We start from the raw sequence: 24,270 nt of genomic DNA, 5'->3' as shown, positions 1-24,270 counted from the left end.
GTTTCTGCTTCTTCAATCCTGGTAATCGGTTTGTTAGGTTGCAGTCTTTTCATTCTTTTCTGGTGAAGAATGAGATGGCTGCTTTCCAGAGGGGCCTTGGGTTATTGATGCTTGGTTGGTCGGGCCAGGGGTGCATCATGTCTTGTGTCCGGTATCCGGTTGTGTCCGAACCTTTTATTTTTTTTTATTTTTTTAATATATCTAGTCAAACTGGTTGGAAATTTTCACGTGCAGAAATTTGTTAAGATTAGTGTTGACAAAAAAAAAAAAAAAAAAAAAAAGTAACACCCACATATGAGAAAATATTATTAAAATTTATATAAATTTTGCATTTGTTTTGAAATTAATGAAGTAATGTATGGGGTATATTTAACCACTGTACTGTGCAGACCGCCCTAAGGCACTCTGAGAGTTTTTTTTTTTTTTTTTAATTAGGCTATGTTTTAATGTTTTTTTTAATGTTTTCATGTTTTCATCACTGTGTATTGAAATGAAAATGGATGAGTTTGGAAACATTTTGACATTAACTTTACCTGAACATTTATGAAAACAACAAAAATATGTCCTTGACAATTACACTATGAAGGTTTTGCCGAAACCAGGTGCACAGTGCAATGGTTAATGTGTTATAAGAAATATTAAGTTAATTTGGTTGTGTTTATGCTTCTCCTCTGTGCTCACCAAGTTTTATTTGACTTGTATGTTGTGCTTCAGCAATCCATTTTTTTTTTTTTGTACAGTATTTAACTGAATTCTTATTGAGTAGGAAAGATGTCTAGCAGTACCATTAGTGAGACTGAAGAAATTAAAAAAAAAATAAAAAATCATGAAGAGTGAATGGATGCTGGGATTTGAAAGTGGCCTGGTGAAGGAATATGGCATTGTTAACAGTTCTTGAAGCAATTTGCAGTAAAATATGAATACTGTACATAGTTTGTACAGGAACACCTCACTTGGCCATTAGAGGATCAATCACAAGGCTTATGGAGCTTCACTCCTTAGGTAAGTAAAAAAAAAAATCTTATAGTAATTCTTTATCATGTTTATAGTTTTACAGCTGTACTGCAATATGTCTTTTTTTTATATTAGAAATATGATAAATATGATAAATACAGGTACATGTTTTTCCAGATCAAAACAAAGAAAAAGTATGTCAAAAGGGTTGAGCTTCTGCTGATGTCATGTGCAAAGGATGTGTCATATATAAGACAACAAAAACTTTAATCATTCCATAAGAAAAGACGTTTGAAGAATAAAATATTAAAATAAATTTGGTTTGTTAGGTAATGTGGTCTCTCTCGCTGTCGCTCTCACTCTCTCCCAATCTCTTTTGCTCTCTCTCGCTCTCTTGCTCTCTTGCTCTCTCTCTCACTCACTCTTGCTCTCTTACTCTCTTGCTCTCGCTCCCTCTCTTGCTCTCGCTCCCTCTCTTGCTATCTCTCTCTCTCGCTCCCTCTTTTGCTATCTCTCTTGCTCCCTCTCTTGCTATCTCTCTCGCTCCCTCTCTTGATATCTCTCTCTCTCGCTCTCACTCCCTCTCTTGCTATCTCTCTCTCTCTCGCTCTCGCTCCCTCTCTTGCTATCTCTCTCTCTCTCGCTCTCTCTCTCGCTCTCGCTCTCACTCCCTCTCTTGCTCTCTCGCTCTCTCTCGCTCTCTCTCGCTCTCTCTCGCTCTCTCTCGCTCTCTCTTGCTCTCGCTCTCTCTCTCGCACTCGCTTTCTCTCTCTCTCTCTCTCTCTCTCTCTCTCTCTCTCTCTCTCTCTCTCTCTCTCTCTCTCTCTCTCTCTCTCTCTCTCTCTCTCTCTCTCTCTCTCTCTCTCCCTCTCTCTCCCTCTCTCTCTCCCTCTCTCTCTCCCTCTCTCTCTCTCTCCCTCTCTCTCTCCCTCTCTCTCTCCCTCTCTCCCTCCCTCTCTCCCTCCCTCTCTCTCTCCCTCTCTCTCCCTCTCTCCCTCTCTCTCTCTCTCTCTCTCTCTCTCTCTCTCTCTCTCTCTCTCTCTCTCTCTCTCTCTCTCTCTCTCTCTCTCTCTCTCTCTCTCTCTCTCTCATACATGTTTATTCCTTCACCTATTCACTTATATGCCATTGTAGTTGTACAGCACCCATAGGCAAGCATGCAGGCAGGCATTCTCCGTAAGTTTGACAATCTCAGTAGGGCATGGGGTCTCAGTCAAACACAGTCAGGCAATCAAGCAGTCTCAGTCTGTCCTTATTCCACAGGTAAGATGACACCTAGGAAGTGATTGATAGAGGAGTTGGGATGGTAGGGATGTCAGGAGACAGGAGGGTGATAGGGATGTAAAGGTAGGAATGTTATGGGAGGGGGGGATTGCAAAGGTGTCGGTGGGGTTGGGAGTTTTACAATTATTTTATTTTATGCACCATAACAAACCAGTAAGCAATTCTGGTGGGTGTGGAATGAAATCTAAACACAGCTTGATGCCACATGATACCAGCAGAAGGCACAACAGATGACACCACCAAGTGCAGCACAATACCGCCAATATACTACGCACATTGCTAACTAGCTGCACCACCGCTTTTAGTGTCAGATTCCTGTCACTAAATCATGAATATGAATAATTGTCCACAAGTTTATTTTCTAAAAGAACATAAGGTCCTGTTTCATGACGTGTAGATGTATGAAACCACAGTTGTGTGCTCTAAATGTTTTACCCTCCCCATCCCTCCTACCCGCTGTCAATTATGTGAGTATCATAACCAGCACTGCTGATAACTGAACCTTGTACATAGTCTTTATTACAGTCAGGATCTTCTATGACACTACAACCGCAAAATAATTGCAGTTATTTATTTATCTCATCCATCTTAAGTGATTTAGCAGTCTCCGTGGCGCAGTGGTAAGATATTCGCCTGGCGTTTTGCAAGCGCCTTGCCTTGGGTTCGAATCCTGGTTGGGAAGGATTGACCGGGCGCCAATCCTTAACTGTAGCCTCTGTTCACCCAGCAGTGAATGGGTACCTGGTTGTTAAACGATTCGGCGGGGTCGTATTCCGGGAAAATTAGGGTTAAGGACCTGCCCGAAACGCTATGCGTACTAGTGGCTTTGCTAGAATGTAAAATCTCTTGTATATATCAATTAAAAAATAAAATTAAAAATGGTGTTGACACAAGTTGCAGGGTGGTGCTGTGAGCTGTTGCAGCATGGGCTACCCATAGTCGAACAGCCACAATTGTGGGGTGCCTAAAGTTTTTTGTTTATTGGAGGCCCGAGGAAACAAATGTGAGCCCCCTTGTACATGCAGAATTTTTCAATCTTACGCCATACTCTAAATCATCTCTATTTGACTCGCGCAGCAGGATTAGATAAGGTGCGAGTGTCCCTGATTGATACAAGCAGTAGAAGGGTTGAATATTTGCAATAGAATTTCTTCGAATGTGAAATAGCTTCCGGTTTCTACAATTTCACTCCATTTAATGTCACCCATAACCCTTAGACCGTGCAATACATACATAAATGATTTGACAAAAAATAATTTAACATAAGTTTTTAAAACTTGCACAAACACTTTCCAATTTCTTTTGCATAATCAACTAGACAAATGCTCCAACTTTGTCTAAATGATCACAGCATAACTTGAAAAACAAGAGAATCAAAATTAATTTTAAAATTGAATATTGAAAACTTCAGATTTTCAATTCAGAATAAAAAAATATGAACTATCACCAATTGTTCATTCAGTGTTATTATTTTCTCAGAATATCATATGATTTTCATTTTCATTAAATTAGAATATAGGTTTTCAGTACAGTATAGTTTACTGTAAACAAAAAAAAGTAAATATGGCATTTGAAATATGCGGCAAATTTAGACCAAAAAAAATTATAACACCAAATGTATAAAGTTTATGAAAAATCCACTCTGTAGGGATTGTAGAACAGACAGCTGAGCACACAATATGTCAAAATAGTGAGAATCAGTAAAAAACTGGAATTTTAGAAGTCACTCAAAGTTGAAACTTTAGTTTCAGAGATAATTGAAGTTGAAGTTATCAACAATGAATAAAGGTAGTTTTAATTTGTTAATTTAATTGTATGTTTTAATAAACATTGTTTGGCACTCGTACTCAAATATGTGAAAGTTGTAGGTCAATATGTGTTGAAATGAGGTCAAGAAAAAATAACCCCCCAAAAACACAAAATACAGTACATGTATAGGGATAATTATAATAGTTATAATGATTTAGGGGATATATTTAGCGTATACTGTGCTTTATATAAGTGAAAAAGCCCTAATATGGTCCTTAATCATCAAACAACCTAAAGAGACAAAGAAAATAGAGTTTGAAATCAGAGAAAAAATCAGCCAAAATAAATTAAAAATCCCAAGTTTTGCAAAATGTGACTGATTTATTTGTTGACTAATTTCATTCTATCTTCACATAGTTATGGAAACATGTGCATTCTCCAGGATGTAAAGGTTACAAATCAAATAATAAACAAAGGAGAAAAAAGACTAAAATCTTAAAAAAAAAAAAAATCCCACAAAAAAATATTTTTAGGACATTGATGAAAGTAACATATATTAACATTGGACAATGTATTTATGTGATATATAACAAAATAGATCATATTAACATAGTATGTCATTATTATTTGTGTTATTATTATCATTATTATTATCAAGTATGTCATTATTATTTGTGTTATTATTACTCAACAATGATATAAAGGCACCAACTGCATATCCACTTTGTGGACACTTCTTACTACTATTGTTCTTCTTTGAGCGTCGGACAGGTGCTTGCATCTCTTTATTACTGCATAATCCTTCAGTTCCAGTTATTAGGAGCTGTTCTCCTTATCAACAAAACATTCTTATGTTTCAAAAATTCGTCTAAAATCAATTTCTGAAAATATTTTGATGAAGGTTTCACGACACTGAAACCAATAAGTTGGAGATTTGTTTAACATTTTACAGTTATATTTACACAATTCAAATATTTTTCGCTACTAGGGCCCCCAATATGTGCGGTAATATGCGTGGTCTAAGGGTTAAGGGTTAAGTCGAATTATTTATATATTTCCCTTTCCTAAAGATACTGACATTTTCTTTTGTTGTGGGGCATTCTCCTAAACCTACTATTTTCATAATTATTTTTTTTAATTTTTGCTGCTCTGTCCACCCTGAATAGTATTTCCTCAAACACCCCAAAAAATTATTATGGTATTACTTTTATCTACTGTGTTTTGAACTAATTTACTACCAGTAGCCAGTTCCTACCTAATTGCCTGCCAAATATCTGTTTTTGCTGCTCATTTCTGTTTTTGACTTACAAACATACTTTTTATATTTTGTCCTTTCTCCTACAACTTGTGTATATGTTTCTTAATTTCCTATTTGCATTTTTTCAATCCTTTAGTAACTTTTTGGGTTGTTCAGAAGGTTTCTCTTAGCAAACCCTTTCCCAACAACCTTGTTTTGGCTAGCTTGTAGATTTACTCGGAGTTCTCAATGCTGTATTTGTCAATTTTCCTGTTAACTTTTCCAAATGTGTCCTTTTTTATTTTTCTTGTCATATTTTCATTCACTAGTTCCTTGATTTGTCCTTTCTGACTCTTTACTATGTCAGTCAAACTTGTAATTTCCTGATCTTGGTGCAAAATAATTACTAGTAAAATGTTAATTTTACTTTTAAGAATTTAACTTTCTTCTAATTTAAGAAATTTTCCTTCATAAATCTTTAACAATCCTCAACCTTTACAAAAATGAAAAAAACTCCTTTCCCTGTGTTTTCCTTAGTGAACTCTGGAAATTTCTTCCCTTGATCTCACTGATGTTCCTGTCCCATCTAGCATCTTTGTTTTGATTCTCATCTGCTTTAAATTCACCTGTGTGTTTGGCACATATCAGTTCCACTCATCTTTTCTATAAAGTAAAGTTTCTTAATTATTCTTCTGCATATTTTTGTAATTATGTAACTGTAACTGTGACTTCATGTTTTATTCATTTTAGGGTTTAAGAATCATTCCTATACTATTTTTCAAGAGTTATCACAATCTTGTAGTGTGCCTAATTATCATATCCATTTTTTGTGTTTTATCTTTGATATCTTCAGTGATTTTATCCTAACCTTATAACACATGTTTTTAAGTTCATGGATCCATTGTGCTGCATGCCTTTGAAGACTTTGAATGTGTGCTGTGTGTGTGTGTCATGATATGCATGTATCACTATGCAACTGCTTATTCTAGTTAAGGTTCTAAATGGACAGTGGATAACTTTTTTATTTTTTACTTCCAAGCATTGTTTGAATGCAGTCCATAGGTTTGCCAATATCTTATAGACTTCTCTAACCATATTATTGATGTGTTTATATTGTGACATGTATTTTGTTATGGCTACCCCAATTTTTATATTTTTTTTACAGTTTTATAACAAAGTTTGTAATTAACATGGGATTTACATCTACTTGTACCCAATTTTATTTAGACATTTGTGTACATTAAAATCTATTATCCAGTACGTCATCTACTTCCTTAGTTTATTTAGACTCATTTGAAGTGGGTTACAATCATTGCTGTCTCCGTGTTTTTTTTATAGAATATTCACATCATCTGCAAACATAATCAAATAATTTTGGATTTCCTCCATTGATGACTCTATTCAAATCCAACTGATGTCTTCTAATCATAATCCTCATATTCCTGTTTCTTAAAAAAATTCAGCAGAGCATGTTAATACCCTGTCTGATACCCCTCATATATATTCTATTTTCAAAATCATTCTTTGATATAGAACTCGGTCATAGTAGCCTAGTAAGTTGAATACTCAAAATTTCTCAAATCAGAAGTAATTTTTTCCAGATTGTCTGATTTTAGTCTGATGGGCTTCTTGTGTTTTGCTCTCATTTAATTTAAGGCCACTGACCTAAAATTTAGAAGGTGATATTTAATTATCATGTTTATACTTTCTATTGAAACTTCTTTGGATAATTTCCAATTGTTCACTAATTTCCCTTCTTTCATAGAGGTCTGGATTATTTTGTAATTGTCCAGTGCTTGGAAGAATAAAAAAGTGTTTTGAATGAGCTTTGCTATCCACAGTGGATAGTAAAGCTCATTCAAACACTTTTATATATCTTTGGTCTCGACTGTCCTTCCCATAATGTTTAGTCTTGATTTTGTCCTTTGCTTGTAGTTTGCTTTTGATGAACTTGAAAGTGTTTAGTTCTGTCCTTTTTTTTTTACTTTCCCATTCTCTTTTTCTCTCTTCTCATCTTTGTATACTCTGGGTATGGTTGAGGAGTTTGGCCTCCTTCCATATTAGGCCTTTGCATTTGTTCTTTTCCTCCAAAACTTTCATGCATTTGTTTATTAAACCAATCCATTTTTGCTTTCCTTCATTGTAGGGTACTTCTTTGTGTGTGTATGTGTGTGTATGTGTGTGTGTGTGTGTGTGTGTGTGTGTGTATGTATGTATGTATGTATATATATATATTTATATATATATATTATATATATATATATATATATATATATATATATATATATATATATATATATATATATATATGTATGTATATATATATATATATATATATATATATATATATATATATATATATATATATATATATATATATATATACACACAAAAGAATGGGGGTGGTAGGAGAGAAGATAATATATATATATATATAATATATATATATATTATATATATATAGATAATATATATATATATATATATATATATATATATATATATATATATATATATATATATATATATATATATATATATATATATAATATTACAAAATTACTGAACTTTATTTTTGAAGTTATAGTATTCCATAATCATTGTTGAACTTCCAGGTGAGTGATATACACTTACATTGCTATAATCACAATTTCATTATCATGTGGGTTGAATAGTTTTATCTCTATTGTCATTACATTGCCGTTTATTAATACTGTACCATTACTCCACATCTGATTTTCTTAATCATTCTCGACAGAGAGTAGTTTTCTATTTTCTTATCTGGTACAAAACTACAATGGAACTGTACATTATTTCTCTTATTTGGTACAATACTCTATCTTTGTACTCTGCTCATTCATATTTATGTACAAAATATGCATAAATTTCATGTAGTACAGTTGCCTTTGTTCTCATCTCACATTCGGCGAAACGAGGTTCAATTCCTGGGCGGGACAGAAATGGTCGAGTGCATTTCCTTTCACCTAATGGGACTGTTCACCTAGCAGCAAATACAGTACTGTTGGTACCCAGGAGTTAGGTGACTTGTGGGTTTGCATCATGAGGAGGGTCAGTAGTTCGTCCTTTAGGGGAGGGGGAAATCTCGATACAAGCCTAGAGCATATATATACACAAGCTCCTCTCACAAAACCAAGTATTCCTGTGCCCATTTTGGCCTTTGTTCTCTATTGGCTTATGGATATTTTTCTCAAACACAAATACTGGTTTCCTCAGTCTCATGACTTTCTATATACAGTATGTGTATTAATTTCTTCTTTAGTTCTGTTCGCAATTACTGTCCTTACTTTCCTCATATTTTTAATACCTATAGTTTTCTCCAAAGGTTACTTCTTATTTCCATCGTCCAACATCCCTCACTGTCTTTTAAGACTGTTCCTTGTCATAGGAGTCTCTGTGCTCCTCGTATTGTTTTAATTAGTCTATCATTTTCCCTTGTACCTCCCATTTTTGTTTAAAGTCATCTATGTTCTTTATAATGTTGATACCTTGAATTGTCCTTACTATTTTTGCTATTACCTCTCCATCCTCATTGTTCTTGTCAGCCATGGCAGATTTTAAAGCTTCTGAGCCATCCATCACTGTATACACACTTCACAGAAATTTTCATTGCTTGGTGAAACTCACATGCCTTTTCCATGAGCAGTCAGCCTACCACTGGCTTCTTCGTCACCTCACGCTTCTGATTGTACCACTGCCACACTGCATTATCAACACTCTCCACTTTTGCTTTACTTACTACCTTTCTATTTTGTATTACCTTATCACTTTTACTTCTAAAGAAATAGTAAAAAATGATAGGTTTAGCCTTAAAAAAGATAAAAAACAGTACTCTTGCTAATGCCATATTCAGCGCACTCGACATTACTCGGGACTTCACTCTCCACCTTAATTATTTCAACTTTCTTCACAGATGTCATCACTGACCTCTTACTTTTATGTATCATGCTTGTTGAAGCTTTCACTGACACAATGGGTGCATTTGGAGCTGACATGGTGCACAGATGTTCCAAGATTTTGACGATATATCCAACAAAGTCATGAAATGAACACTCCAGTCTCGTGACAAATCAAAACAATGGGAACAATGGGCCGTGAATCTGTGATGTCACAGGGTAAAAGAAACTTGATTGGCACTCGACACAGTCAGTGGCCAAACAAGGCCCATCTCCCACCCAACCACTCCCTACCATCCTGGGCCACAAGGTCTGGCGGACGCTTGCCCGATGAGATACCTGAACTATTTTATGCGAACCTTGCGCGTCCCGAACTTCAGTATCAGAACCAACCCCAATCGGGAAACTGGGATTTTCAGATACAGTACACGGCGTTCACAAAGCACATGGCTGTCTGTGTATATGTGTGTGTGTATACATTCACACACACACACACACACACACACAACATAAACAACACACACATAAACAACAAATTGCAGGTAAAGGATAATATTCAGAGGTTGAAAATGGGAAATAGATTCACGGAAGATGAAAAGGAAATGTGTGAAACACTAAACGAAAAGTTCCAAAGTGTGTTTGTACAAAATGAAATCTTTAGGGAACCAGATACAATAAGAATTCCAGAGAACAACATAGAACACATAGAGGTGTCTAGAGACGAAGTGGAAAAAATGCTCAAGGAGCTCGGTAAGAACAAAGCAGCTGGCCCAGATGGCGTTTCACCATGGGTTCTGAGAGAATGTGCATCTGAGCTCAGCATTCCACTTCACCTGATCTTTCAGGCATCCCTGTGTACAGGAATCGTAGCAGACGGGTGGAAACAGGCTAACATAGTTCCAATCTACAAAAGTGGCAGCAGGGAAGACCCCCTCAATTATAGACCTGTATCATTGACAAGTGTAATACTGAAAGTATTGGAAAAACTAATCAAAACTAAATGGGTAGAACACCTAGAGAGAAATGATATAATATCAGACAGACAGTATGGTTTTCGATCTGGAAGATCCTGTGTATCGAATTTACTCAGTTTCTATGATCGAGCCACAGAGATATTACAGGAAAGAGATGGTTGGGTTGACTGCATCTATCTGGACCTAAAAAAGGCTTTTGACAGAGTTCCACATAAGAGGTTGTTCTGGAAACTGGAAAATATTGGAGGGGTGACAGGTAAGCTTCTATCATGGATGAAAAATTTTCTGACTGATAGAAAAATGAGGGCAGTAATCAGAGGCAATGTATCGGAATGGAGAAATGTCACAAGTGGAGTACCACAGGGTTCAGTTCTTGCACCAGTGATGTTTATTGTGTACATAAATGATCTACCAGTTGGTATACAGAATTATATGAACATGTTTGCTGATGATGCTAAGATAATAGGAAGGATAAGAAATTTAGATGACTGTCATGCCCTTCAAGAAGACCTGGACAAAATAAGTATATGGAGCACCACTTGGCAAATGGAATTTAATGTTAATAAATGTCATGTTATGGAATGTGGAATAGGAGAACATAGACCCCACACAACCTATATATTATGTGAGAAATCTTTAAAGAATTCTGATAAAGAAAGAGATCTAGGAGTGGTTCTAGATAGAAAACTATCACCTGAGGACCACATAAAGAATATTGTGCAAGGAGCCTATGCTATGCTTTCTAACTTCAGAATTGCATTTAAATACATGGATGGCGATATACTAAAGAAATTGTTCATGACTTTTGTTAGGCCAAAGCTAGAATATGCAGCTGTTGTGTGGTGCCCATATCTTAAGAAGCACATCAACAAACTGGAAAAGGTGCAAAGACATGCTACTAAGGGGCTCCCAGAACTGAAGGGCAAGAGCTACGAGGAGAGGTTAGAAGCATTAAATATGCCAAAACTAGAAGACAGAAGAAAAAGAGGTGATATGATCACTACATACAAAATAGTAACAGGAATTGATAAAATCGACAGGGAAGACTTCCCGAGACCTGGAATTTCAAGAACAAGAGGTCATAGATTTAAACTAGCTAAACACAGATGCCGAAGAAATATAAGAAAATTCACCTTCGCAAATAGAGTGGTAGACGGTTGGAACAAGTTAAGTGAGAAGGTGGTGGAGGCCAAGACCGTCAGTAGTTTCAAAGCGTTATATGACAAAGAGTGCTGGGAAGACGGGACACCACGAGCGTAGCTCTCATCCTGTAACTACACTTAGGTAATTACACTTAGGTAATTACACACACACATACACACATATATATATATAAGATTAATGATTCTAACACAGATCTTCTCAATATTTCTTATGGTTTTCTTCACTGTCAGGGGTAATTGAAAAATTAACTCTCTTAAATTATACACAGTAATATGTTGTACTTAATATGCCAAGTTGCATAACAAGCCAAATTTTCTTGAAATTATATATTTTTTAGTTTCTTTATGAAATGATAAAGCTTTCCATTACATTATATATGATATTTATTTTTAATTAAAACTAACAGAGATATTTCATTAAATTTTATCTACCTAACCTAACCTAACTAAATCAATAATTCATGCTCTTAATATAATATAATAATATTAATTGGATAAGCCAATTTGAAACTAACTATTTGAAAATACAGTAATGAAAATCACTCTGGCTGCTAGGCAAATTGGGCCTTGCATACTAGGCCAAGTAGTACAGTTCTGGCTATCAGGTATGATGTATATATGCATTTTTATTATATATATGCATATACTTTATGCCTATATAATATATATATGTATATACTTTATGATAGGGGAGAAATATATATATAAGTGATTCTTGTATATATGAAGTTATATAGATAGTGATTTATTACATGTGTTATTATTGCATATTTCAATACCCAACAGTAATTAAAGGATAAGTGCTACACTTGTAATGTATGTATGTGTATGTATGTATATCACCCGGAGAGTCAGTTTAAATACCTTGTGTTCTAACAAGCAATGGGATGTGTATTGCCTTGCACATTGTTACTCAGTAGTTTGGTTGGTCACCGTGCTACCTCATTAACTATGTACCCTGCTTGGAAGCCTCGCCTAGCAATGAATTCATATTGCCAAATATGAATATATATATATATATATATATATATATATATATATATATATATATATATATATATATATATATATGTATATAATCATACATTCTGTATATTTCTGTATACATATGTGCATGCGTGCACATACACACACACACACACACACACATTAGGTAATTTACACTCACACACACATACAGTATATGGACATATGTCTTCATGTAATTTTAAACATGTTCCATACTGCAATAATCACTCAAATCACTTATTAAATAGGATTAAGTTTTTTTCATTTTTTATTTATGTTTTAATGCTACAAAGGACTCAGGTTGGCATCCTTGGATAGGTCCCTATAGACAAATTTTTGGTTACTGACATAACTTGATCTTATTGGTGACTTTGAGCCTTACCTGTTAAATCCTCTTTATTTTTTTATAATGACATAACCAATGATAAGCATCATCATTGTGATGCTCAAAGTCATCTGATCCATGTTGCTTGTGTTCCATTTACACTACATGATAAGGAGACTTAGTCTAAATGCTGTCTAAAGTGTTCTTTATTTTCTGACCACCGACAAATCCTACCAATTCCTCGAACATACCATACCCATTGCTCTCACTCATCACAGTCCTTTCATATCTCAGTCTTTGCCCATCCATCAATCCCCTGTGTGTCAGTGTTAACCTGTGACTGTTTCCATCAATCCTTAGAGTTTCTTATCTTAGTGCCAACTTATTCACGACTTGTAAATATTATCGCATTAAGGGGGGTCAATGTTCATATTAGGGTTTTGTTAATGCTGGGAAAGACATTCTCCTAGTACTGTATTGCTCATGATTTTCCCTCTTGCACACTCCTAATTCTTTCTTCTACTTTTTATATATTTTAGTAGTTTCCCTTTCCTTTAGTAATTTTTAGTTTAAATACGAAAGTTACTTGCTTTGAGAATATTATATAGAAAGTTCTTATGCAGTTTGTTTATTTTTGTAGATATTAGCATATATTATTCAGTAATGCCAATATTCTCTGTTCTGTGTAAGAATCGACTCTGGCAATTACCTTTTACTTTATTATAATCTGTTACTGTCAAGTTTTTCTAATAACTGTAGAATAATTTATTGTCACTTGCATTTCATAAATGCATTTCGCATTGTACCATATGTACATTCAGAAATGCTGCCTGACCTATATTTTTTTAAATAAAAAACAACTTAGGAAACTAATGAAATAAGCTAACTGTATGTTTGTTTCTTCCAAGAATTTTTTCAAGGATCCATGGAATACTTTTGACTTCATCACGGTGATTGGTTCCATCATCGACGCCTTGGTTGTGGAGTTTGGGGTAAGTACCCCAATGTGAAGTTTATTTTTATGATAAGTAACAGTAAATTAACTAATATGTATTTTATTTTTCCTAAGGCAGAAAAGGGCAGCAACACTATAGATTATTTGGCTTCTTTTGTTATTTATATTTGTGTAAAAGGTGACTGAATTTTAGATATAATTTTTATTAAGTTGCATTTTATTAAGTAATACATATTAGTGTCATTTCATTTGAATTGATATATAGGTTTGTGATGATGATTATAATCAAGAGTGCTTAACACTTCTGCTGAGGAGGACACTCATGAGTCCTGTCGGGGGTTCCCAGGAGTATGTGCGGACAGCATCTGTAGGTGCCCATACATATGGAACAATACTGCAGATAAAGTCTGCAAAAGTTTAGTCAGAACTGCAACCTCCAGATGTATCTGGGGATAGAGTGGTGGACACTGGGTAGGATATTCAAGTTTATTCGATGCTAATGATAATTTAAATACAATAGAGTATATGCAATGATAATAGGGTCTCCATGAATGTCAAGAAATTAATTCTTTCAAAGCAAAAGTATGTGCACAAGACTAGGATCTTGGTAGTATGTATAGTTGGGTTCATTACTGCACACAATTCAAAGTCCTAGGTTTAAATCCCAGGTGGGACAGAAATGGTTTAGCATATTTCCTTTCACGTAATGCTCAGTTCACTTGCAGTAAATAGGTACCTGGGAGTTAGTCAACTGTTGTGAATTTGGTTCCTGGGAAGGGTCCAAGTTTAACCTTTAGTTAAACTTTTAAGTTTAACCTTGGGAGACCTTGATATAAGTCTGATGTATATTCTGTATGAGCTCGCTTATCCAAAGCCTGCTGAACTTATAAATCAGCTTAGACAGTATTCATAGGTTGGCTGTCTCCGACAATAGGAATTATAGGACCTGTGGGTTCTGCAGAGCAGGCTGTGTCATCCAACAGGAATTATGTATGCATGCAAACTGCAAAGTATTATTTGTTTTTATGTTATTTTCTTTTAAGCTACATATGTGTACAATATATTCCTAAAACATTTTTGTAATACACAATATGGGGCTATCATGAATATGGTCCTCTCGTCTGTGTGCAAAAAAACTATTAATGATTTATTTTTGTAGAATGACAAATTTGCATGCCAAAAATAAGAAAATGCAAAAAAAAAAAAAAAATTAAATGCGAGTCTTTTCTGTTTTTTTAAGTTGTACACGGTTACCATGTACAACTCAGGGTCATGTACAAAAGTGGCAGGGTCCATGTACAAGTACAGTACATGTCAGCCATGTACAAAAGTGGCAGGGGTCACTTTTTCAACATTTCAACAACAAACACAGTGTAGTTTACTGAGATAGAAGGCAAGAGGAGATTCTAAACTTTGATGGATTTATGCTCACTGCTTCATTTATTAGTTTACATACAGTGTAAATTAGCTCAATGTATGTACACATGATGACAAAAAATAGATTAAATACTGTACATAAGTGTGTAATACAATATGTATACCTATATTGCAAGTAGGCCTGGATCTAACACAGTTCAAAGGAAGTTTCTTCTAACCCATTCTCTTACTGTTGTTCTGTCTGGTAATGTCATCCAGAAATAGGTGGAAAAACTGGAAGAAAACACCAAAATGTGTTTTAATGATAACCACACTATTACAGTATATGATAACCTCATTGCATAGTAAGCAATTAAAAGCAATAGCAGTATTTTTGAAGCAAACCCTTTGAAGCACACTATGCCCCTTTCTGCACTTCCTAAGCAAGTGGCCCTCTTATGACAAAGTATGGAGGGGTTGCAGGAAGAAATTGTGAATGAAATCAAAGCAAATTTGTATGCAGGAGGGCAGAGCAGAACACTCAGATTGGGAGGATAATAACAACATACAAGGTGCTGTAAACAGTAGCATGCAGCTATATATACCCCACCTGCATTCTCCCCCTCCTCCACCCCCCTTTGCTGCCACATAACAAAAAGTGATTTATTTTGTTTGACAAAGGAAACATTTATTACGAAAAAATTTGACTAATTAGAGGTATACATTCCAGTAGATTTTTTATATAAACATTTGTTAAGTATGTTTACTCTATACATACAAACTATTTCAGTTATTGAAAATTAATATGAATATTGATTATACAATATTCTGATTTGTGGGCAACCATAGGTTAATGTCTTCGCACAATGAAGTCACAATAACTTGAAAAATCAATGAGAAAATCTGTGGAGCAGTGTGTGGAATTGAACTTGCATCCTGTGTCACCCTAGATACATGCATATTTGACTAGGCCACAATGAGTTTAAAAGTAACACCACCTGAAGTCCATCTGAACTTGCAAGGAGTTTGGAGTTACTGCTAGTACCCAAATCCAAGTTTATTTTTAAGATTAGAATAAGATGCTGGTTTGTTTCCACACATTGCTTCAATGATATTTTCATGGATTTATCCACTCTTGTGATTGAGTTGTGCATTGACAGGAGCGGTCGGTGGAGAACGTCATTACCCACATCAGAATGTGAGCAGGTAACTTGTAAAAATTGGATTTGGGTCCTACCAGTTCCTTCAAAATCCTTGATTGTCCGGGCAACCTTCAGATTGTGTTACTTTTAAGCTCATCGTGGCCCTTAATGCGTGCATCATCCAGGTTACCCAGGATGTGAGTTTGGTTCCACATACTGCTCTAAAGATTTTCCTGTTAATGTTTTCATTTGGATGTTTTGTAAGGCAAAGATGATTGAATGATACTGTAAGATATATCCAAATAGGAAGTGTGTGTTAATTTGCACAAAAATTCCTTATTTATTCCATAAAAATATGAATATAAAGTGAAGCTGAAGAGCTTTCAATAAATAGTGAAGTGGAATTTACAGTGAAGAGTGATATATTCAGCACACATGCATTAGTGATGTATACAGCATACTTGCATGTATACAGTGTACACGCACAATGCACCAGAGATATATACTGTCCATCATAAATGCAGCTTGAATATGCCTCCATGCCCCCCCTTGATGTTTATGATGATACAATTTTGGCTTTGGCAATTAGTCTATATGAATTTATTATTTTTACTTAGCCAATTTTATTTTTGTACTACAGTGTTTTCACAGTAATATTACTTTTTACAAAATATTTTGAAATTTTTCCAACTTTTTCATTCATGTTGAGCATCTTACACTATATTCTTTACACTAGTAATTGTAGTGCACCTGCTCTTAACTACTCTCATAAAGCTGGAATCTTAACTTTTTATAAAACAACAATTTTTTGATTGATTACATTACATTTTTTCAAGTACCATAGTTTAACACACTCTAATTATCATGTGATATCCTTTCAACATAGGATCAGGTAAGTGGAGCATGGTGCCAAGTGCATTTTGTGTCTTGTGAAAATAAATTGCAAGGCTGGAGAGAGTCACTTGCAGCTATGTGCTGTCCACACAGTGTATTCTTATTGTGATATTATTATGTTCATTTTCTATTTCTAGACAACAAAATTGTCCAAGCTGAGGATAATGCGTTATAATTCTTTCTTTCGAACGTGTTTCTTTTTTTTTGATGACCCAGTATATTGTGTGGCAAATTATGACAATTACATCCCTCCTTATGTGGTACAAACATTTGTTTTGGTTGTAATTTTTTTTTTCATTGGTTTACAAGAATCTGTGTGTTTCATTAACTTCTCTGACTATGCATCTTCCTCAACAAGTTTGTTTAACATTCAAGCTGCTTGTTTACCTTTGTCATGAAGAAAACCTGGATTAGACTTTTATTTGTTATTTTTGCATGTTTTTTATTTTGTTTAAAAGAGTCAAGGTAACTTGAAACAAAATATTATAATACAATAACTTTTTTATTTGTTGTTTTCTTTGTCTCAGCGAATGTATGGAGAAGGGACAGTAAGTTTCCCAATATAATGAGGTAGTTGTTGATCATAGCGTACCTCCCAAATAGGCTTCCCTCTTTTAAATTTAGGCTCTTATTCTAGATTGTCAGTTTGCTATGGATAATGAGTAGACCATATTTCAAATGCTCACAAAGTGAACTCAGTACACTATTTCATGTTGCATTATTATGACAAATAATTACTTAGTGTATGTGCGTCTATAAAAAAAAAGCTGACAGAAGTTTGAGTTAATATTTAGGAAAAATTATATTAAAAATCCTTTGAGCAGACTTTAATGTTTAATATCTGCTTCACAGTGATGATCATAATTTTCACAGTTGTTAATGTGTGAGAGATTTACAGATTCACAGAATTTGACTATTTCTCTGTGGGCAATAATACCGATAACACCTCGTGCAGTGACATGGTCTAGTCATCACCTGAACGTTCCTTCTTGGACTGGTCACTTATTCAGTTTTCTTTCATACTATTGGTACCAAGAAATATGCAGTACAGTTTTGGTCTACAAAGTATTGTTGATTATAATTTAAATTTATTTTGAACTTTTGTTGATTGGAGAATTGGAACATGCATTGACCAGCTTCTTTGCATTTATTATTTTGAGGCAGCTTTTGTTGACATGTGACTGCAGTGCTTGATGACTTGTTCTTAAACAGAGAAAGCTTAACCTATAAGTATGTAATTTTAATAGGCTAAGTAATATTGGAACCTTGTGTAGATTTGGCACCTTGCATTGTCTGATATGATGTAAAACCTTAAGAATAATGATAATTATTTTTTTCATATAAAAACCAAACTTTATTACATTTTACTAAATTTTAACTAACAGTATGACTGCATATACAAAATACAGTCAGTAAAAATGTTGTAATAATCAAAGTCATGACTAAATTATATATATTATTTCTGTATAGTATATGTATACAGGATATTGTATGTATATATATACATTATATATATATATATATATATATATATATATATATATATATATATATATATATATATATATATATATATATATATTATATATATTATATATTATATACTGTATATAACAAGGTTGATCACAGATTGACATATTTCTGGGATGGAAGTGAAAGCTAATATTTGAGGGAGTCAGGGCTAAGCTTGTGGGGCCATACTCTGAGTCTTACGATCAATTAATGCCCCGTTCCCAAGTGAGGCCCTTTTATAAGCAGATATGAACTCTAACTGCAGCCCCACATAGTCAAGTAACCAGTCGCATCTGCTGCACATGCCCACCTTTCCTTTTGGTGTTTTGCTTGGGCAAAGAAGTGGGGGGGGGGAGACTCTCAATGGGATTCTCACAGCTTTAAGACAGGCACAAGCAGGTGCCTTCTCATAAGGAACTATTCCTTCCTACATAAGCTTTCACCTTTTTACTTGTTGCATAACTCGTGGTAACGTGAAACGTGACATTTTGTGTGTAGCCAAACTATTTAATCTTGTCCAGTCTGCTTCTCTTACTTTATACCTCTTTTCTGATTGCTTCTGGTCTAATTGTTTATCTCTGTATTTTAACATGGCTATGACTCTTAATGGAGTCAAGTTGGACCTGTCAGCTTTGACATATGTTGTTTCCTCTTGGTTAGATCTGCTCAACCCTAGATCCGCCCTGTTTACTCTGTCCTCTTACCTTTAGCTGCCTTGTTGCAGTCCCTCTTAGTTAATTTCCTGTTAGGTTTGCACAGGCAATTGTGTCAGTGGTTTTGTTTTCCAGGAATATTATTTATGTTCACTTTTCAACCTTTACTTATTGGTTTCCCTTTTACAGCATTCTTTTACTCATGCTTAAGTCCAGTCTACATTCTTAATATTTATTTTAAATTCCCATTTCATGTAATTATTTTGCACTTACCCTAATACATAATTAAAATAAATTAAATTCCTCACCTATGTACTTATACAGTACTTTATATATAATCTACAAATTATTTGTTATAAATTTATTTATAACTATTTTGTATCATACCCATTGCTTTCCCTCCAAACCCAGAAATTATATATATATATACGTATATATATATATATATATATATATATATATATATATATATATATATATATATATATATATATATATATATATATATATAATTATATATATATATATATATATATATATATATATTTATTTATTTGTTCTAGACACATTGATTTAACTATTTGTCTCATTCAATAACTATACATACATGTGTGTGTGTGTGTGTATATATGCACCCACACACATGCACAGCATACTACATATACCATATTTAGTATTCAGAATTAATGGACTATAAATTGCCTACCACTCCTTTTCAGTCAGTTGTTTGTTATACTGATTTATTATTTTAATTGCATCTTTACAGGAAAACTTCATCAATGTGGGATTCTTACGTTTATTTCGAGCAGCTCGACTTATAAAATTACTCCGCCAGGGTTACACTATTCGAATATTATTATGGACGTTTGTGCAGTCTTTTAAGGTAAGCAACATTTTCTTATGTTGAGTTTATAGTACAGTAATTACTGAGTGTGCAAGTTTGCTCTGAGATTGTTCAAATGATGTGCAAATTTATAATGTATTGATCTTAAACATATTATCCTCACAGGTCAATGGCAATGATTTCAATTTTTGTGTTAACTAATTCCTGTCAGTAAAACTCATTTGCATTTTCTGTCTCATTTTGTCAAACCTTTAAAAAAATTATAAAGAAAACACTGTTTAGAGCTGTAATGCTCAATTTTTTATATTTTATAGAAAGGAAAAAAAACTACTTTGCAACTGTCATAACTTCAGAATAACTACAGTGATAATTTGTTAGCAAATCAAACCCAGAAGGTAAGCTTCTGGGTATTAATTATATATTTTGTTGACCAGACCACACACTAGAAGGTAAAGGGTCATTCACAATTGACTTGAGAATGGTCCAGAACGGACCGAAACGTCGTCGTCCCTTCACCTTCTAGTGTGTAGTCTGGTCAACATACTTTAGCCACGTTATTTTGACTCATCGCCTGCATTATATATTTTATCAACAAGGTAAATTAGTTGATAACAATATACAGTGGAACCTCGAGTGATGAGCGGCTCCATCTACGAACATTTTGAGTAATGAGCGAGCCACTCGCCGAAACTTTGTCTCGATTTACGAGCTTCCACTCCATTAACGAGAAAACCATGTGGGGCTTCTTAACGTTCCCACTGGTTCTCTCAAATTCTCAGATGCCTCTGATGATGCATATAAAAAAAATTTTTTTTTAAAGATGCTAATGATTATGGGATGTAAAGGGGTGACTGCTGTAATGTTGCAAGGCATTGATCTTTTTTTTCTTTTTAGAAAAAAATAAAAAAAAATTGAAAAAAAAATTGAAAAAAGAACAAATGCCAAAAAGGTTCATTCAGTGTATGTCAGGTAGGCTGCTTCATTTTCTATAAAAAAAATAAAAAGTGAAAAAATTTGGACAAATTTGAAAAAAAAGTCAAAAGGTTCATTCAGTGTATGTCAGGTAGTCTGCTCCATTTTCTTTAAGAAATAAAAAAATAACAAAAATTAACAAATTTGAAAAAAAAATGTCATAAAGGTTTGTTCAGTGTTTGTCAGGTAGGCTGCTCCATTTTCTATAAAAAAAAAATGAAAAATTAAAAAAAATTTAAGAAATTTTAAAAAGGAAAATGTCATAAAGATTCGTTCAGTGTATGTCAGGTAGGCTGCTCCATTATTTTGAAAAATCAAATATATTGATATTTTTTGGTGGTGGAACGGATTAATTTTATTTCCATTATTTTAACACTTTCGCGCGGTGGGCGCATGACCTCCCCACTACCCCCGGTGGGTTTGGGCATTCCACGGGAGCGCGCGGTAATTCTGAAAAGTGTATACTCTTTTCAAATTTGTCACCTCAATTCTCGTCCTACGATATTCAATTTGGTATCAATGTGTTCGCAATAGAATTCTCTAGAGGAGTAAATGCATATAAACTCAAAAAGCCCGGCTTACCACCCATAGCAAACAGAAAATGGGAGTGCGCAAGAGCGATAAATGTGTACACTCTTTTTCACTTTGGTCACCTCAATTTTCATCCTAGGTTTGGATTTTTGATGCCTTGTATGTTGGCAAATGAGAAAGATGTTATCGTATTTGTGGAAGTGCTGGGTGTTAATATCCATGATTCTGGTATGGTGGCCACATTGCCTGTGTCCTGCCTTAATGACCATTTGATCGAGTTGATGGTAAAGTTTAGATGCATTTCATTACATTCAATGCTTTTTTCTGTGGGGAGCCCTCTTCGGCTCCCTGGAGCTATTGGGCTAATGTGTGATATTTTAGACTGGGGCATTAGTATATGGAGTTCGACCTACCGAGGACCACGAGCCAAAACCTGACCCCCTCAGAGAGGTTACAGGGAGCAGTGAAACTGGAAAACCACCCTGGGATTCAGGATTTTCCTTATCTGCCATTGACTGAGGTTAAGCATCCAGAAAGGTAGACATAACAAAACAAACCCCATATGGTAAGAAAAATACAAAGCAAAACTAAACACAGGGGTAGAACTCCCTCAAATTCCAAGGAAACAAGCAATAAAGCAAATGTCACACTCCACTCGTTCATGCAGCCCTCCCCTCCCCGCGCCGGCTACCCAGCACTCCAGTTCATTAGATAATGTGGTCCGTGGCGGACGTCTTCTCTGGCCCCGATTTCCATAAGAGGGGTTTTGCCTTCATGGCGACCTCTGCAGTGTTGGTGTGTGTGGTGACCAGGTGTCCTCATCAGTGCCGGGGCTGCATGTGCTTAGGGGCTTCCTTCACTAGGCACCTTGTGAGTATTGCCCTTGTGTGTTAGGGTTCCCTTCCCTGGTGCGTTCGGGAAACCATTTCCATAGGGGATTTTATTGCTCGGCATTTACCCCGTCCTTGGAACCAGCTGGGGTTTTGTGGTCCTTGTTTGGTCTTGGGTAGGGAATAGTATCATGCTGGTTAGGGCATCAATGTGTTGTGCAGTCTGCCTACCTATGCAGCGGCCAGTTCCTGTTTCCTCTGGGAAATTGTGCTTTTGTTGGGTTTTTATTTTTTTTATTTTATTTTTCCTGGTGGGGATCTGCCATGTGTGGCTATAGTTCCACTTCTATTATTTTGATGACCCTCTGCTAGGCCCCCATGATTGTACACATTGCAGGAGTTTCAGTGTTTGGATCTTCCCCTTGTTAGCTTTGGGTCTTATCCGGTTAGCAGTGCCTTGCCCGGGCTTCCCATAGCAGTCAGTCTACGGGCCCTGGTAAACCCTGTCGGGGTTCGGTGAACCTATGGATGCGTCTTCAGAGTTCCAGCCCACCTCGTGTGTGTTTGAAGGTTGCTGTGTGCCCTTGTCTCAGGGTGACAGTCAACTCTTTTCCCTCCATCATGCTGCACGTTGGGTCAACAACACCTTTGACCTGGAGCTTGCGAGTTGTGTTCTCTTCTTGTTCTCCAGTACTATTCTGATGACATGACTGTTAAAGTACAGGTAGCATCTGCATTGCATGCTAGGTTTAGGTTGCTGCAACACGCTAGGTTGGTTTCCCTCCCAGATGCCCCAGTATTGCCCCGCACCGGTTATACAGTGTTTGCCCTTCTCCTCCCCCTCCCTGCGTATCATTACATTCAAAGCTGGTTATTTTGTTCTGCAGCCTTGTTTCAGTGGGATGTACCTCCTTTGGTTCTGGGTCTTCAGGCTCTGCATCTATTACTGAATGTCTTTAAAGAGCTTTGTATATTTTTGGAGGATTGGTCAGAAGTCATTTCTTGAGGGTTCAGTCTTCTCCACTGGCCTTCTGGGTGGCCTTGTATCATACTATTTGATGTGTAGCTGCTAGCTCTGCAACTGTCTACATGATGTCGACTGGGGGTATCTTGGCATGTATTTTGACTTACTAACGTTCATGTCGGTTTAGGCAATATTGTACCAATTTCTATTTGTAATAAATTACTCTTCATTCACTTTACAGTATCTCATATATCTGTTCTTCTCTTCCACCCCACATCTACCCACTCCTTGTTCTTATTTCTTTAATTTACTGATGTCATATTGCTATAGTATTTCTTACAATTACAGTAGTACTTATTTCCTTTTACAGGCACTGCCATATGTTTGTCTTCTCATTGCTATGTTGTTCTTCATCTACGCTATTATTGGGATGCAGGTAAGCTCTGTCTTTAAGTTATGGTATTATAATAAACTGTCACATATTGAAATACTTTTAACACAAAAACAGGAAACTTTACATTTATTCAAGAATAAAATGTGCCAGATTGAAAAATCCTTTATTTGGTGATGCTCTAGTAATTATTGTATATTTTATATGTAATAATGTAAAGCATTATTCAGATTGGAAAACTTATGGCCTTGATATGCAATTGTTCTTTTCTTTGGCCATGTTTGCTCTTTTTTACTACATTGCAGTTGCCACATTTTCTCAGCCTATACATCAGGGTGTAAATTTAATATTTAAAGTACTACAGTTCTCCTTGCTTATGACATAAATGAGCTATTCAATAATATAAAATATAAGAGCTCTCCATGCTTATAACATAAATGAGCTATCCAATATACCTTATTGGACTATTTTATAATACTCTGATAAAAGTACTGTAAGAAATATGCATTTTCATACTTCATACACGTAATAAATGTCTCTCTGTAAAAATCAGTACAGCACTGTGCTATTTTTCATAATAGATAATAAAATCTGTAATTGTGTATATATTAACATTTC

The 24,270-nt window shown here is 35.1% G+C and overlaps 1 protein-coding gene across 1 annotated transcript in view; it reads left to right on the top strand.

Moving 5' to 3' along the window:
- The window catches only part of cac (calcium voltage-gated channel subunit cacophony), a 749,704-nt gene that overhangs the window by 623,121 nt on the left and 102,313 nt on the right, over positions 1-24,270 (top strand). The window contains exon 32 of the mRNA XM_069307633.1: positions 23,632-23,697. Within this exon, the coding sequence (XP_069163734.1) occupies positions 23,632-23,697 (66 nt within the window). The remainder of the gene's footprint in view (positions 1-23,631; positions 23,698-24,270) is intronic.

Source organism: Procambarus clarkii, chromosome 60 (assembly GCF_040958095.1).
Source record: "Procambarus clarkii isolate CNS0578487 chromosome 60, FALCON_Pclarkii_2.0, whole genome shotgun sequence".
NCBI classification, from domain to species: Eukaryota; Metazoa; Arthropoda; class Malacostraca; order Decapoda; family Cambaridae; genus Procambarus; species Procambarus clarkii.
The sequence above is the reverse complement of the archived record's forward strand: the minus strand, read 5'-3'. Positions and strand labels throughout refer to the sequence as shown.